At 42.2% G+C, this 17,339-nt stretch overlaps 1 protein-coding gene across 5 annotated transcripts in view; it reads right to left on the bottom strand.

Moving 5' to 3' along the window:
* Positions 1-17,339, bottom strand: part of dab1a (DAB adaptor protein 1a) — a 115,124-nt gene that overhangs the window by 30,975 nt on the left and 66,810 nt on the right. For all 5 annotated transcript variants that reach the window (XM_079575388.1, XM_079575387.1, XM_079575386.1 and 2 more), the window contains exons 3-5: positions 15,858-15,997; positions 11,223-11,321; positions 2,846-2,977 (exon numbers count right to left, since the gene is read on the bottom strand). In XM_079575388.1, the coding sequence (XP_079431514.1) occupies positions 2,846-2,977; positions 11,223-11,321; positions 15,858-15,997 (371 nt within the window). The remainder of the gene's footprint in view (positions 1-2,845; positions 2,978-11,222; positions 11,322-15,857; positions 15,998-17,339) is intronic.

Consider the following 17,339-nt stretch of genomic DNA (forward strand, 5'->3'; position numbering starts at 1 on the left):
GAAGAAGAAGCAGCAAGCGCTAGAGAACACTCAGGGATAATCAGACTTCCAGAGAGAATTGAACTCTCAACCTTATTACCGAAGGCAAAACAACTAACTTCACTGAATCAAATGTGTAGTTAATACAAAAAATTGAAGACGTTGACCATAAGAAAAGAAGTGAAAGGCCTGTTTTTATATAATCAGAGAACTTCAGCCGATACTAAAACTTACTGAATAAAACTCTCTTAATAGGCGTTCACTATAAGCACAAAACCAATTACTCGTGAATGTGGCTCTAATTTGGCCTGCTGAGAACCTCAAGTCTCAGTCTTCATGACAACCACAGCGCTTTGTTAATTCACATCAAAGTGGTTATGTCCCAATTACAGCCTCCGAAATAAGCTCTCAATACTGGGAGCTCCACATTGTTTCCTCCAAGGCTAATGGGCCGAATATCCACCACTTTCCCTCAAAGCCCGGGCGAAGAAAGTGAAATATAATCGTGACTCTTCTCGCAGCTTTACTTGACAGATGAGGACTTAACCTTACGCGGGGATGTAGCGCCGGGTGAGGAACAGTTTTTTTTTTGGTGTATATGTAGCGCAGGGGCTAATGCGAATATCGGTCTCAGTCAAAGAGCCGTGGTCCGTGGCCCGAGGAGGATGGATATGCCATTAGTGCGGGTGACACACACTCAAACCCCCATCGACTCAATATGGGAAATCGATACGGCAACAGAGAGAGCCAGCTGGAGCCAGGCGCAACTCTGAACACAACAACAGCAGCAGCACAACAACAGGGACAAAGCAGATCCTAACAAAAACACGGGCCTTTCGAAATGCGTGGTTTATGTAAGCCGCTGCAATCAGTCTCTGTCTACCTGGGTGCTTTAATCTGAATGTTCAGGACAAAAGAGTGCGGATATATCCACCCTCGAGCTCAGAGCACCCAGAATCCACCCAGAGTTATAACTATGTGGTCGGCACTAGCACTAGCTCAGACTTGATACAGGTGCAGTATTTGAGGAAAGAGCGTGGGATTCATTCTCTGATTCGAGTGATAATATGGGAAGCAATAGAAAAATGTAAACAAAAAAAGCGTTTGCGTCATGTAAATTATTTCATAACTGTGAATAGATCAAGGTTGCAATCAAAATTTGATCTAATCTGGGGATAAATGAAATAATAAACAAACTCCTATATACCAGGGGTCCCCAACTAGCAGACCTGGGTCCAGATCCGGACCTCCAAAGGCTTTTCATCCTCTCAATACACTTCATTTCTAAGGTTGAATTAAAAATGATCCAAACAATTTGAATAACACTGAAATAAAATGCTAAATTATTTATTCATTAATCGGCCCTGCTATGTAAATAGACAACCTGTGCTCATGTTTAAACATTTTCAAACACAATGACTGCACATATGTCGAGACCTTGAGCTGATTTAGTTGCTATAAACTCTACCTTCAATTTGGAAAGTCACCACTTCCTGTTGTTAAAATGCCAACAGGACGATTAAAAAATCACAGAGTAATCAAGCAGAGGCAGGATTGGTCTGGTTGCTAGGTGATAGCTGGATCGCGTATCATTTAATGAGGAATTAGAGATCCCGCTCATTCCTGTAATTACTAGTCAAGACAGCAAATTTAATAAATGTATGTAATGAAGTTGTTAGTTTATATAATATATTAATCACTGCATTAAATGAAACAGTTATTTATTGTTACATGGCGATGGTCAGTTGGCGAACAGTCGCTCCTTGCATGTTGATGAGTTTATGCTCCTCTACAGTAGTCAAATGTGCTCAACTGGCATCATTTTCCAGGGCTCAGTGAGATTGTTTACAAAGACTAAGTAGGTCTATGGAGGCTTCGAAAAGGAGGCCTTTACCCACGCACACAAAAAGACACAGGGCAGAGTAAACAGCTTCTGATGAACAACACAGACGGGACATGAGCTGGTGTTGGAGTGTGCTTATCTAAATGTCAAGAGGCCCGGGCGATTGAGAAAGGCCCTGATGAATCATGTATTAACCTCCACACACAGGTGCTGGGGAGGCATGGACAGAATGAGCACTCTCTTACATACTCTCTCTCTCCTCACAAACCCACATACCCAGATCTGCAGGTCAGTGTGATTCTCATTGATGACTAAGAGGACAGCTTGACATGTTCGGTTCACAACAGACTTTAACATGAGCTTAATCTAAAAAATAATACAATAGATACAGAAAGGCTGTATTTGATTGCTTTTTCCATAATTGTATTATATACTATTGTAAAATGTTGTATTTAATTCCAAAACTCTAACTTTTTCTGGTCATCAATAAGAATGTCAATTTATCCAGCAAGAGAGGATCTGTCCTTGTATTGTATATGTAATAAGGAGAACATGTGTTTGTGAAGGGTTTCATTCATCCAGGACGTTATGGTATTCATTGTCGAGAAGCTTAAATCTTAAATACAAATTAAATCTCAGTGTGACATTCCCAGTTAAATGAAGGTCAAATCGTCGACTCTACTGAGGTTTTCAGATTTGAGTGACACTGTAAACAACTTGAATAGATTGGCAGTTTCGGTTCCCTCCTCCTGGAAGGGGCCTGAATCTTGTATAGACTGCTCTGGCTTGAGTCCAGTGTCAGTATAGAAAGGAAACGTCCTCAACTCAACCAAATCCACGACGATTTAAGCTTCACAACAGTAATACGGGGAAGGTTGCCACGGAAGGGTGTCTGCTACACTTGGCAGTGACATAGTACATATAGTTTTGGCAGAGTTCTCCTGTTCAAAGTTTGCAACAGAATATCAATATCCTTCTATCTTTTCTTTGGCATTCATAACAGGGTAAAGTGTTGACACACACCGACTGTGCAGTCTTGATGGCCACAAAGCGGTGGTTTCCCTCCTTCCCACAGACGTATCCAAACGCCCGGTGGTCCGTGATGTCCTTGGCGATGTAGGAGATCTCGTGGACTGCATGGTGGTGCTGAAGAACCTGAAAAATGGACAAAGTTGTAGCTTTAAGTGGACTAAGAATAGCAGATTAATTTAAAGGTTGTATACTCACTATGTTAATGTGAGAATCTAATTCAAGAGACTTTTTGATTCCGCTTTTCTAAACGTAATCATTTTCTTTTGAAAAGTACCAAAGTGGCCCACTGCTATAAACAAAATTACCTTGGATTCAGTCAAATGTGATTGGTATTTTGAACAACAATAATTGAAGCGTAAATAAACTCTTTGTGCATGTGCAGTAATTATATTTTTGGATGTAGGAAAACAAAATCAAACAATCAAAAGAACTAATTTGCAAACAAAGGAGAATAAAACGATCACCGTCCGTGCTCCAAAGATTGTGACCTGTATGTTGTCGACAAATAGGATCACATGCCCGCCTTATCTCTCGAGTGTCCATGCTGAGGCCTTTCTATCCTCTATTAAACAGTTCGGAGCTCCATGCCCACTCTAGTTTAGGCTGGGTGGTCCGTGCCAAGCTGGCATGGCCTGCGGCAGATGGCACTGTTTTTCCCGAGGACAGAGGGGGGGATCAGTGACAATCACAACTCGGCAAGCTGTCCACTTGATCACTTCATCTGTGCCCTCGCTGCTTCACTCCAGCGCTGCACTGACACTTAATATGCACTGGCGCTGAGCTAAGTCGCGCTAAATGTCTGCTTTGTTGCTATTGTCTGCGCCAGATGCATGCTGGGAGCAGAGACACACAGAGGCCGCAGAGTGACCCTAGAGCCCTTGAGAACAGACTGAGTGGCTGAGCAGCTATTCATCAGTGACACATCTGCTGCTGCTTTGAGAACGAGCTCGGGATCGCGTTATCAAAACCGCGAAGATTCCTGGGATTCCTCACACATTCCAAAATAATAAAGTAATAAAGGTTTGAAAATGTGAAATGCTGGGGTTATTGTTCACATAAAAGCATTTCGAAGAAAAGATAGTCTAGATGGACCAAACACCGATTCACAGCATGCACATAGCACGTGTTACACAAGTTGTTTTAAGTCTTTGTTTGCTTTTGTTTTGATCCTTAAATCTGAATGAGCCCGACATTTTTGGGTTGCCAGATCCTATGGTTAAAAACATCAACCTATAGAAGCACTTTGTGTAATCGAAATATTAACTTCCAAAACCTCTGCATCAGCCCCCAGTTGAGTCGAAATTACAGATAACACAAGCCTCCAGTACTCAATGAAAGCTCTGTGACTGAATTCTGGAGCATCTGAACTTTCACTGTAGTTTAAAGGAACAGGCTACCGCTTTTAAATACGGAGACATGTTCTTACCTGAGCTTCGATGAGTTGATATGTACCTGTCTGGTCTTTGTGCGTGCCCTCAGTCACTCAAAACGGCCAAAGATTTTATTAGCATTTGGCCTCTCCCAATGTTTTCCGATAGCTCCAAATCGGGGGTGAAGTTGGAAGCTACCACGCTCTTTCATGGGACAAAGACCAGACGCATCAACTTGTCTGAGGTCAGGTAAGAACATATCACAGTATGGAAGAACTGTGTGTCCACAGCCACGCAAAAAGACCAAAGATGATGTTAGCATTAGGCCTCCCCCAGTATATTCCTATAGCTCCAAACGTTGTGAAGTTAGAACTTAGAACTCGTCTAAGCTCAGGTAAGAACATATCTCAGTACGGAAAAACGGTGGCCGGTTCCTTTAAAGTGACTAGATGCAAGTCGGTCATTTTATACTCACTACTGCCACCTCAGGTCTTACGTGTAACTGCAGGTTCTATATTAAGCTTGTGCATGACGGCACTTCGGACCCGAATTAACACCTTTCTGATTGACAGTGCAGGATTTTAGAGGCAGCTGTGGTGAACAGGTCTGAGCTCATTCTACATTTCTACATTTTTAAACTCTGTATAGCCCCTTTAAGACTGATTTTAGAGCATGGTCTCTTGTTTGATGAAAACTCAAGACACATTATCACTAGCGTCACTAACAGTAAACCCTCTTACAAATCCAAGTGTCCGCCATAGTGTGACATCAGTTTGACATGGGGCCACACATCCACAGAGCTCTGTATTTAGCTAATCACTGTATGAGTCATGGCCTGTGAATTGAATAATTAGCCTAATGATTATTATTATCACCTCTGATTGACCTGAAAATGGCAGCTCGAGCCTTGTTGGCACACATGTAAACACGCACGCAGCTCATTTGCAGCGATTATTGAATTACATGCGAGTGGGAGGAGGCGACTCAGAGCCGCACAGTGGACCAGGGAGCACCAGGGACGGACAAAGGCAATGGCAACACCACTCTCCCAGCAAACAGCAACAGACGGACACTGATGCAGCGACAGCGCCACCACTGTTCAGCTTTGTGCATTGTAGTTTACATACCCACACAGACTAATAACTTTCAAAGAGGTCAGATTCTGCTGCAATTAATACGTGTTTTTGATATGATGGACTTTTTTCTCTTTTTCTCCAAGCCTCACCCTTCGTCCTTAATTTACATCTTCATCTTAGCTTTGTAGAGTTTGACAGGCAGTACTTTTCCATCGATTAAGTCGATGCCAGAAATGTCCATCTAATATCTCCTGTCTGTTCTATATTCAGGAAAAAACAACCTCATCATCACCTCAAATTTAACAGCTCGGGTTTCCATGGAGACGCTGCCCCGCTGAACTGTTTGGCTTTCTCATCACTGCCCGCGGCTATGTAAAACGAAATGAATTTGTCATAATATTGTTCGAAAATAGAATAATTTGATGCGAGGCAGATACTGTTGGCAGACTGGAGGGGTACAGGGTCTCGGATGTTTACACAGGCTGTATGAGGCAGACAGGTAAGAGCCGCTGTAGGCTGTGGATGCACTACACCTACGCAGTTCAGAGAAGGGCTTTAATCACAGAAAGCAAAGGTCACATGACCTCACTCAAATATTTTCTGACTCAACAAGAAAAGGGAGGAAAACATTCATACTACAACATTTGATGGATGTTTATAACTAGCAGAACCATTTGTATAGGTGAAGAGGTTCAGTAGGTTATTGCAACTGGTCTAATCCAGCAGTAGGCAGGTTTGTATTTGGACATTTTAAAAGGAATGACAATGTTTTTAACCATTTTCAATTATTACTATTATTTAACAGGTGCTTAGATCGCTGTTATGTGCAAACTTACTTACTTTGCCGTGGAGCCTGACACTGCACGATTTAAGCTTTCAATTGGGGAATCAGAAGGATCGCTCGCTATTCACATTAATGTGGCCGGACGAGAAGAGCATCCAGTGTAATTTCATTTTGAAACTGGCTTGCTGTGGTGACCCTTGATCAAAAGAGAGCAGCTGAATAGTAGAAGAGGGAAGGCAAAGGCTGTCATGTCCATTAATCTGGTCTTCCTCTTTTGCTTATGCCTTTGACGGATGTGTCTGAAGCTAGTCCCTGCAGCTCTGAGCGTCAGACTGTGGGCAGTAACTCCTAGATGGGACGTAAATATGTCCGGTGTGGTGATAGACAACCATTCACTGTCACTAATGCATCCAAAGAAAAAATGCCTTTAGTAAGTTAGTAGTATTGGAAAGGATGTTGTTGTTTATTATTAAAGTAAAACTTATTCACTTGTGGCTTGGGCTCTTGTGGGGCAGACATATCTGGCGGCAAGAGCTCTCAGACAATATTGTGCAGCGTTTAAATCGAGCTTTTCTCATGGGACTGTGCATTATAACAGAATCAGGTAGGAGTCTCAGACGAGTGCTGGGGGATGTAAAGCCTGAACCGGGTCGGCTCAGACGTCCGTGGGCAGGAGGTGGCCAATGAACTGAGAGTGTCCACAGCGATGGGGGTCAGGAGGAAGAGGCGCACGGCTATTCCTCACATCTTCTCCTGCCTGAGGGGAGAGGGCCTGCGGGACGTCCAGACTGCAGCCACAGGGCAGAGAGCAGGCAAACTGAGCAGTCTACAGCCCACAGCCCACAGCAAAGACTGGGGAAAAAGCTTCACAACTTCAAACATAAATTTAGATAACATAGCCTATAACATAGTGAGTCCAGTGGAGTTTAAGAATTAATGGATAGTATTGGACTAACTAACAACATTGAATTGTCTGTGTCTAAGTATTGCTTTTCTCTACAATCTCCTTTAGTTTGCAGAGTCATTTTTAATCTTCTAACAACTCATACTACCCGTCCAAAAGTGGTTCAGCCTCAGCTCACAACAGTAAAAGCAGGGCTGAGTGATGCTCCATTAGTCTCTATACATTTAAAATAGACACGCGCTATGGACAAAGGCCTTGTTTTGTTCTTTTAGACAGCACAGTGAATTTATTGGCCTTGGCAGTTTGGTACTCAGTGAATTGAGCATATTTTAAGAATGCATTTTAAAGTTCTTCTCTAATGGCTTTGTTGCAGGCAAAGGAGGGGAGAACTTTCTTCAGAAAATACATGGGCACACATTATTTATTAAGTAGCATTTGCTTGGAATAACATACGACACATGGAATGGTGTGTGAGAGTCTTGGAACCTATTCTACACACAAGTGGCACAACGGTCATATAATAGAAAGTACACAATACCAGAAGTAGGCTAGTGTTTAAATACACTAACTGTGAAATTACAAAGCTACTTTCACACACACTTGTTAAAGCAGGGTATGAAGCTCTTCAGAAGTATTTGGTAATCATTTCAAACACATCTTGATCGCTACCTTACATTTTGATGGTTGGAAGATGCTCTATTGATCTGAAACGACTAGTTTCGCAAGGCTTGGTTTCCAGGTCAACATGCTCTGAAAATTGCCTCTGTCCGTCAAAGAACCTACTCCCCTCCCCATCAAAACAAACTCCAATGCCTCTGCGGCTCTAGGGATGTAAATACTGTCAGCGCTATAGTATTAGGTGCTGCAGTGTGTTGTTTTCTGTGCTTTCTTGCTGCTCTGCAGATGAGCATTAAGCTGTGTTATGCAGCGAGAGTCGGGTAAAGAGAGTGTTCAGGAGCTCAGGGAAACTGGACCAATGGATGAGGAGGCAGCACAGCACTTTGAATGGGCAAGATTACTCAAACAAACATATCAAACCACAATTTCAAGTAATGACCCCTTTGTAAATACATCTATTTCAGTCAGCTCATCACCCCCTACCTGGTTAAAGGTATTTTCCCTAAATACATGCATTTTATCCCATTTTGACTCAAACAGGCTAATCGAAAGACTGGGGCTGAGTCTACAGGGTCAGAGAGGCCAGCCCTTCACACTTTCCCAAGATCTCCCAAAACACTGGAGGTCAGAGACATTGGAGTGTGATAGAGACAGAGACCTGAGGGTGAGATTAATGCATCCCCTCTCCCTCTCCTCCATCTCCCTCCACAACCTTCCCTCCTCCGTCCCGCGCACCCATACATCCTGCCGCCCCTGTGTCTGACTGATGCGCAGACAGCAGGGGAATGAGCTTGTCGAGAGCCCTGAACCTCCGCACACGCCCTGTCCTCCCTTCCTCCCTGGCCATTACGGCAGCCGGGCTGAAGGACTGCCGGTAAGGACAGCATATCTTTATAGTTAATATTAATGCAGGGAGACAGAGGACAAGGTCTCCCAGCAGAGAGCTTTACTTTGACATATGTTGCCTGATTCACCACCTATCCCTCTAATGCTGTCTCCGTCTGTCTCTCTCCCGCCATCACTCCTGCTCACATCATTGTTTCTGCACACTCGTCCCTTTCCTTATACATACATCAAACTCAAATACAGCGTTGGGGCATTTTTCTTTTTAGTCACAAAAGACAGTTTGGATAATGTGCTGTCCTATGCACTATTAGCTACACTATATTAAGGACATTAAGTGACTATTTGGGAAATTTCACCACATCACCCACTCTTGTTACGTGGCGCCAACATCAATCACGCCCCTGGACCTAAAGAGTGGAATGAAAGTGCACCCATCAAAGCAGCTAGTTTCACAGATAAAAGTCGTATAAAGTTCCTAAATTTAAACAGGCCACGCCTCAGGGGAGAGTGGGTTGAACCCCCCCCCCCAAGGATTTTTGACGAGGACGAACCAATTTTGGTCTCAGCTTGACAGTATGGTCACCTTGCTCCTTGGTAAAGCAGGAGGCAGTGTGCTACACTGCATTTCGCCCAATGAATAGAATCGAATATAGACACGAATGTCATTATTGGTGAGGCTTGGGTTCAGTGTAAAGTTTCTTTGAGTGCTTTTATAAAATGGTGAATACGGTGTTGTAATATGAAAACACAGTAAAATGTCCTTGGCAGTTCTCAAACTCAAAAATCTTGTCAATATCGTCTCTTTGGGCCAGAGCCTGTGGGGAATATTGACGTTTAAACTTTGTTCAAAATGGGTTTTTGCCATATCACGAACTCCACACTCTTGATGACTGTGTCTGGTCATTCTAACAGTCTGCACTACCTGAATTATTGCAGCCTTTAGCCTCATAGACACGCAGACACATTCACAGACAGATGTGTAGCTCGGAGTCACTGCTGAGGCATAAATCTCTGGCTTTCCGTGTCAGACAGTAAAGCCAGTGTGCAGACAGAGGCTCCGTAATATATATGTATCTACAGCAGTCCACCAGGCGGGCAATCAGACAGACTGGAGGCTGGACACTGATGGACATGCTAATGCTGAGGCTTTGCTGTTGATGTGGGTAAACATTATTGATTTCAGCTATTGCGCGGTGTATGAACTTCAAATGTCAAATGAAGGTAACATAGACAGGCCCATCAGAAACCTGTATCTTGGGAAAGCGTTATATTTTAAGCTGAAGGATAATGGGGCAGGTTCAGCCAGCTGGGATCAGGCCGGTACCAGAGCTGTCAGAGCATCCTTGAGGAGGGAGTTTCAAAGGAAATCATTACAGTCCACTGGTCACTCTCCCCAGAGCGGCGGAAACACACTGACCGCGAGAAGAGCATCGGGACCTGGGGCGTCAAGATCCAGCCAATACATCGACTCTGAGGGGTCGCAGAAGTCTCACGTAAACTTGTGCAGATATTTCAATCAATAAATAACCGTTCAACAATCAAAGATAACATGACCTGAGACAATAGGACTTTTTCCAAACGAAGGAGGATTGCTTGCTTTACCTTGAGCTTTTTAGTATTGAATAATTTTTGTTGGTTGCTCAAAATGTGATCAGATACACCAATGCTCATGAAAATAACAGTACCAATTTTAGTATCTACCGATTTCTAAGATTACTTTAAGAATTATATGACGTCCAATGTTTCTTTTCAGGTGCTGCAACTTCATGACCCACTTTCAACCAAGAACGGACAAGGCGTGAACTAAAAACATACATATATACAGGTACATGTTTTGGGTTCTTATTTTAAAACAGTACTAAGTAACTTGTACACCTTAATAAATCCTTTCCGTAGAAATACCAGTGTTGATGATTGAGGGGTCTTTCATCTCCCCCTGGTGTCTCTGGCCAGAAAACCACACTCGCAGCTTTCCCTGGTCCGACTGAGAGGCCCCAACACACACTAATGGAACAACGTAGAAGAAGCTAGCAGGCTAACAGGCAAAGCTAACTGTGGGCTAGCGCCACTTAAAACGTGATTACAGCCAAGTTTGAGTGAAAAAAATGATCTCCATTGTGTAATTGGTTAAACAATATCCTTCTCTCCCTTTGTCTTTTCTGTCAGCGTAGTATTCACTCTTACAGACAATTAATGAGTAAAAAAACAGAACATGCTACGGCACGTGCAGTGGTGCTTATGGCCTCTAGGGGCATGAGTTACCTAGTACTGCTTTAACTTGATTAAAGTATTTTACAATTTAACACTATAATACCATACTACATATCAAATACAGTTTTTTTCTAAAGACAAAAATTGATTTATTATAAAAAATCTTTACTGGAGCAAATATAGTATAATACAGTATCTGAATATAATTTGATCATGAAGTAACTGGCTTTGGACTTGAACTGTATACAGTACAAGATAAACACACATTTTGGAGTCTGTTTGGCATCTCGATAGTGACACAGCCTGAAGGAGGACGGACAGACTCAGAGCAGCCGTGCATGTTCAGAGAGCCTGGTCGCCAGTGTAATAGCAGACGAGTGCTGTTTGTCTTTCAGAGCGCCGCACAATAGAATCTGCATGTTCTCTCATCTGCACCAACCTTGTTCTCAGGGTTTCATTTAGACCCCCCTAATTTCCCCAGAGGCCCCTCCCTCTCAGAGATGCCTCATTAACACTTCAGCACAAAGCACACACAGACGTATACTGCACAGATACTCACCCCTGACTTCTCATCGTAGATTTTGATCCCTCCGAAGGATACTGTCAAGAACACCTTCTGCTTGTGATCTCCTTTGGACCGTGCTGCCGCTGCTATGCCCTGTGGAGACACATTTACATACATGAGCATAGATAGCTGGAGAAATTCTATTAAAAAGAATCACATATGTATCAAAATGTCCCCTCTCTATAATTGGTCTATGCAGAGATAAGTGAGCACACAGCTGCACGCACGCAGACATAGCTGAAGAATAAAGGTAAACATTTATAGAGCGCCCTCCTGGCCTTGGACACACAGCGGTCAAAACGGAGCGACATTCTGGGAAAAAAATTATACAAGGCACACAATCTTTCTGAGAACATTGCGTTTATCGCTGTACTGACTCTGATAACTGTGTGTCTATACAGAGGAATAAAGAAGGCTGCAAAAAGCAAATAGTGAAAGAGCAATAGACGAGGGCCAAGGAAAAGGACGGCACATATTGTTATAGGTGATGTAATGGTGCTGCAGCAGATGAGTGAAGGTCGCATTTGAAGACGACTTATGCACTTGGCTTTTCCCTTCAAGCACCAAACAAATAATGGGTCTTATGTCATGCTCTTTTCATAAGATGTTCGTTCTATTTATCCATGCTCTGACCCCTGACCTCTCTTATGGCTGGATTACTTAACTCAACCCTTTTTCTCATTCGAATGCATATCTGAGAGATGAACTGAGAGATGGGGGGAAAGCAAAACCTTTATTTAACCAGTCCCATTGAGATTCAAAATCTCTTTCACAGAAGAGTCCTAGCCTCAAAGGGGATCCTGTTGTACATGTTTTAGTGGTAGGGGGGGTCCATGCAGACCATAGACTTAATATTGATAGACCTCTTGTGCTCACTCCTCGCCATTCATTCATGACTTCATTCGAGAGAGAATCCTCTTCCTACAGAGCATATTCCAAGCATGTGGTTAAAAATATTATACCAACGTCACATGGGTTAGAGAAAAGGAAGTATTCAGAGCCAGGTCTTCAAGCAGTGTTTGGGAAGTGTAAAGTCTCCATTGGAATCCGCTTTAAAAAAGTGTCTTTTGGTGTCCCCTGGCCACTAGGGGGTGATATTGCAGGAATGTCAGCTAAAGCCCACGTTCCTCGCTCATTGACATTTTGTGAGAGTGAGAGCATTAGCTGCAGTGTCACTGTGACGCTCATGTATTTGTGGAAGAAGTCGATGTTGTTAACAAGGCACACACACTGTACTTGTAAGGAAAGATAAGATGAGATTCATTGATCTCAAAATGGAGAAATTTTATATTAAAGCACATATAAAAGGCTCTTGGTAAAGTTAGCCTCTACCTCATACTTTTACAAGACAATGACTTCATGCTGTCAGCTCAATTAGGCCGAAGTCAAGCCGAACATTTGCTTAGCCCTGTCTGCAAGAGTGAAAAATGAACAAAAGGGCCTTGGGGAGAATCATTCATCAAGAACTCCTCTTTACATTGATTTATATTTTCTCTGTTAAAATGTCTCACAAATAAGCGCAAGTACAATGCGTCGGGACAACTTACCTGCTTGAAATAATTGAGAGCATGATTTATAGCCCGACTACAACATCTAAGCATTGGGGCGTCTCTTTACTTTGGCCGTAGCTTAATTTGCATAGGTGAGCAGCAAAAGCAGATGAAAAGCGGCAGAATGGAGGGCTGGTGCCGGGCGGGGCAGTGGAGGGAAAGAGGTGGAGAGATCAGAGAAAAGGACTTGATGGATTTGCTGTCTGAATAAATGAGGAGGAGGAAAGCTGTTTGATCAATGAGCTGTCCGTCCCGCCGCTCACCTCACGCACCTCGCCCGGATAGAGTTTTCAGTGGACATAAACAACATGCACACGGGCTATTTTCACACATTCAACTGCTCGAAGCACCGAACAAAATGTACTATAGCTCCCTTTTATGCTCATTTCTGCGTAATTGCAGCATTTTCTCCCATTTTTGTTTTTGACCGTAGCTCTTTGTGGTTCATTTATTGAAAGAAGATGGCCTCACACAGATATGCAAGGTCCTTACATGAGAAATAAAATAAATGCTGTGAATGATGCTTTTCAATACTCTTCTAATCTCATCTGCTCCCAACTACATTCTCTACATTCTCTTTTCTATGTTCACTTTCACTATTTTATGAGTCTCATTCTCTACCCTTTTCTGTATTTTTCTAACCCTCCGATGTGTCTCAATCTTTGGCAATATCAAAGATAAACTGATCACCTGATGAAGGGCTGCAGGAAACAGCTATTTCAAAGGCTGCAATTAATTGAAAGAAAAGATTGAAATGATTCAGATCATACTATATGCAAAAAAGGCCTTCATCTGTGAGGTCCTAAAGGGCCAATATTAAGCAAAGTCTTACTTTACAGCTGCACTACCTGAAAACTGTGAAAGGAGGAATTTGAGTATTATCTCTCAGCTGTTGTCTAAATGCATCTCTAGCTCTCACGGACCCTTCAGGGCGGACCGCCAATGCTAACACGGTGCTAATTTTAGCCTCTGACTTCCTGGTTGAGGAAAATGAGCTATATTGGCGCAGAGCGGGTCGTCTCATGATCGGAAGGTCTGGGGATTGAATCCCACCTCCTGAAGGTGCACGCTGTCGTTGTGTCCTTGGGCAAGACGCTTCACCCACCATGCCTCCAGTGTCAGCGTACATTGGTGTATGAATGAGAGTATGAATGGGTGAGTGGATCCTTGCTGTAAAGTGCTTTCAGTGCCTAATGTAGGTGGAAAAGTTGAGACCATTTACCATTTATATTTTGACACACAACAGCACACATGGTCTGTTTTTCTTTCACAAATGTCGCACTTACAAAGTAGATCTATGGTGCCAAATGAAGTCGACTCTGCTACAACAAAATAATTTGAGTACCATTCTCATCAAAAACATACCTGGAGGGAAGCTTTGTTCCAGTCACAGATGTTTTCCATTTGTCATTCCCTTTTCTGCACTCAAAACACCAGCCCACACTCCGGCAGACGTCACACGGGTTAACATGCAGGTAGCTAACGATGCTGGGGTTATATACTGTATAATTACATAATTACGTTTGTGTAAGAAAAATGCATGTGATCGTTGCATTCATTTTTCACTTCATATTTCATTCTTCTCTCAAGTATAAGAACTCCTTGTCAGATAAACTCCAATCATAACTTTTTCCAAAATCTCTCAGCCCTAATACACAGCCGGTGTCTTAGCCAGTCTCACCTTAGACTTTCATTTAATTATTAGCTCAGTACAGACCTGCTCATAGAGTTTATTATACACCCTCTGTACCTCCAAATCTTCAAATCCAGACCTCAATAAATATAAAATACTTTCAGTTTAAATAGCAAAAGTGATGTTGGCCATTGCCTTTTTACAGCCACACACACACCAACGCCTTACTGATTTCCATAACAACAAACATACAGTTGTTGCACCATATTGCATATCGACTCGCTGACACTTCGTTTACCAGCTGCCATAAAACCCTCTGTGCCCCTATAAACAACAAACAGTGCCTTTTCACATTCACAGAAAAACATAGTTAGACAGTTGGGGAGAAGCCTTTCTATCTATTCAAGTGCGTGCAGTGTTTGGGTTATGCCAAAATGATTTACTTCGACGCTGTGCAACCTAATCCTCCAACTTAGACATAGGTTACCTTCCTGTTTCATTTATTTCTCTTCTCCCATTAAATGTTTACAATGAAAATGTTCATCTGTCCACTCCAGTCAATTAGAAGATGTCCTTGCCTGCATGAAAGAGCATCATTACGGTGTTCATTCATATTCATTCATATTCAAAGAGTAATGGAATATGCATGAACTTCTTCCAGCTATGACCGATTGATGAAACCTTAATTACAGTATGCAACGTTATTTAGCCCATCAGATGAAAAACAAGCAGACAAAAATGTTACGTAACTCATCTGCTGCATGTAAATTTAAATACACTTATGCAATGTGAGAAATGTGGAGCATGATGAAAACATGTATGAGTTTTATCCATGCAGGAATTATGCTTTTGCTAACTTTACACTTTTGTTTACTTTGAATGGCCAGCAAAAACAAAAACAAAACAAAAAAAACAAATTTAAGTGAATGATCAAATATGGTGCCTGCCTTTTTCATGCTGTAATTTCACTTATTTCACTCTGTCCTCCAAAACCAACACATATATCATCACATAGCACAATTATTCACCAATAACATGTGTGAGTTTCATCAACTTAACATTAGTTTTCAAGCTATGTAAAGAAATGTACCATTAATTAAGCCAGACTTGGGTCATTTTCAGACTTCAGAGAAAACAGGAAGTGTTGAGCGCAACCGGTCTCTGCTGATTGGAAATGACCAAAATTAGTCACTTGCCCTATAAAGGGTTAATTTAGATCCGGAAGTATAATGTTCAAGGTTCATTTAGTCATACACTAGGATAAGAGATGTTGAATTATCCAACCGTTGCATGTTTCAGCTGCGATCTGCAGGCCATCCTGACTTCTTGGAATCCTGGCACAATCCCTTCCTCCTAAGCTTCCCTCATATTTCACAAATAATCTACTATCCATGGAACATAAGATTTGATGTATTAAATGTTGTAAAGAGTGCTGTGCTGTCTTACCTTGAGCTTCATCATGGAGTCCTGGCAGAGCTTGTCTCCTCGGGCAGCGGTGACCTCGTCCAGGCCGATGAGCTTGGCCTTGTAGCGGACGCCATCGCCCTTAAAACGCCTGATGAGAGCCGCCTCGCTGCGATCCTGCCCTGCAGACACACACACATACACACGGATAGGTCAGTACAGAAAACACACTGCATCCTCGATCAAGGACCTCCATCTCACTGCCCTATTACCTGGGGGTCATCAATCACTCCGCTCACAACAGTAATCTCAAGAAAAAACATAGGTCAAAGCTGCTAACACTGGGTCTCACACCAGCTGACTTCATTTCCACTACTGCTACAGAGAATTGAGTTGATGTTATTTCTAAATGTGTTTTTTTTTTTTTTCAGTTATCGGCATGCGTTTTAAACATGTCCAGAGCATGACTAGATAAAACCAAAAACTTCTGATTAGTTGGTTTTATAATTAGATATTAAGGCGACGGATAGGGATATAATGCTCTGCAGAGTACTGTATATACAAACAGAGAGGAAACAAAATACATTCAGACTCTACAATTTAAAGCTTGGGTTTAAAGCAGAACTAAGTAACTATGCCCTTTGAGGCCATAAGCGCCACTGCAGGTGTCGTAGTAGCATGTTACAGTTTTTTACTCATTAATTGTCTGTGAAAGCAAATACTACACTGACAGAAAAGACAAAGGGAGAGAGGGATATTGTACATCCAATTTCACAATGAAGATACATTTTTCCCTCAAACTTGGCTGTAAATACTGCTAAAGTGGCTCTAGGCCAAAATTAGCTTAGCCTCTTAGCTTCTTCTTTGTGATTCCATTAGTCAGAGACACAAGGGAGAGATGAAAGACTCCCCAATCATCCCATTAACACTTGTGTAACCCCCAGAGGGCTTATGAAAAGGATTTATTAACCTAAACAAGTTACTTGGTATTGCTTTAACTTTTCCTGTTCAAACTGTGATTTTTATAGTTTCGGCCCCAACTTGTGCCTAGTTCTCACAATTAGGCCTGTCACGATAACACATTTGAAGTTCGATATATTGAGGCAGGAAAGTATCGCAATAAACGATATTATTATTACCATAATTATCATAAAATACCACACAAGCTGCAAAAAACTTTATGTAGTGCTGCTTCTATCTTCCATCGCTTAATAAAGATTTAGGAGAAGACAATGCAACAATGTCGTGTTTGTTTTTTTGCTCTGTCTACAACAGACTAGCAAAAATACATTTACTCTACCACAGCCAAACGTCAGGTACCTCAGCTTTATTGTAGAAGCGGTTCAAATTGTACTTTTTACCCCATCAAACAATATCTAACCTCAAATCACCCCCGTGTTGTAGACTTAAACTTTCTACACCAAGTACCACCGACCTAACTAAGACTCTAAATAATGACAAAAGTGGTTCTAAAGAAGCATTAACCCAAATTAAGAGCCCGCGTATCCCCACAGTTTGCAGTAT

Source organism: Gobius niger, assembly GCF_951799975.1.
Source record: "Gobius niger genome assembly, chromosome: 17".
Taxonomy (NCBI): domain Eukaryota; kingdom Metazoa; phylum Chordata; class Actinopteri; order Gobiiformes; family Gobiidae; genus Gobius; species Gobius niger.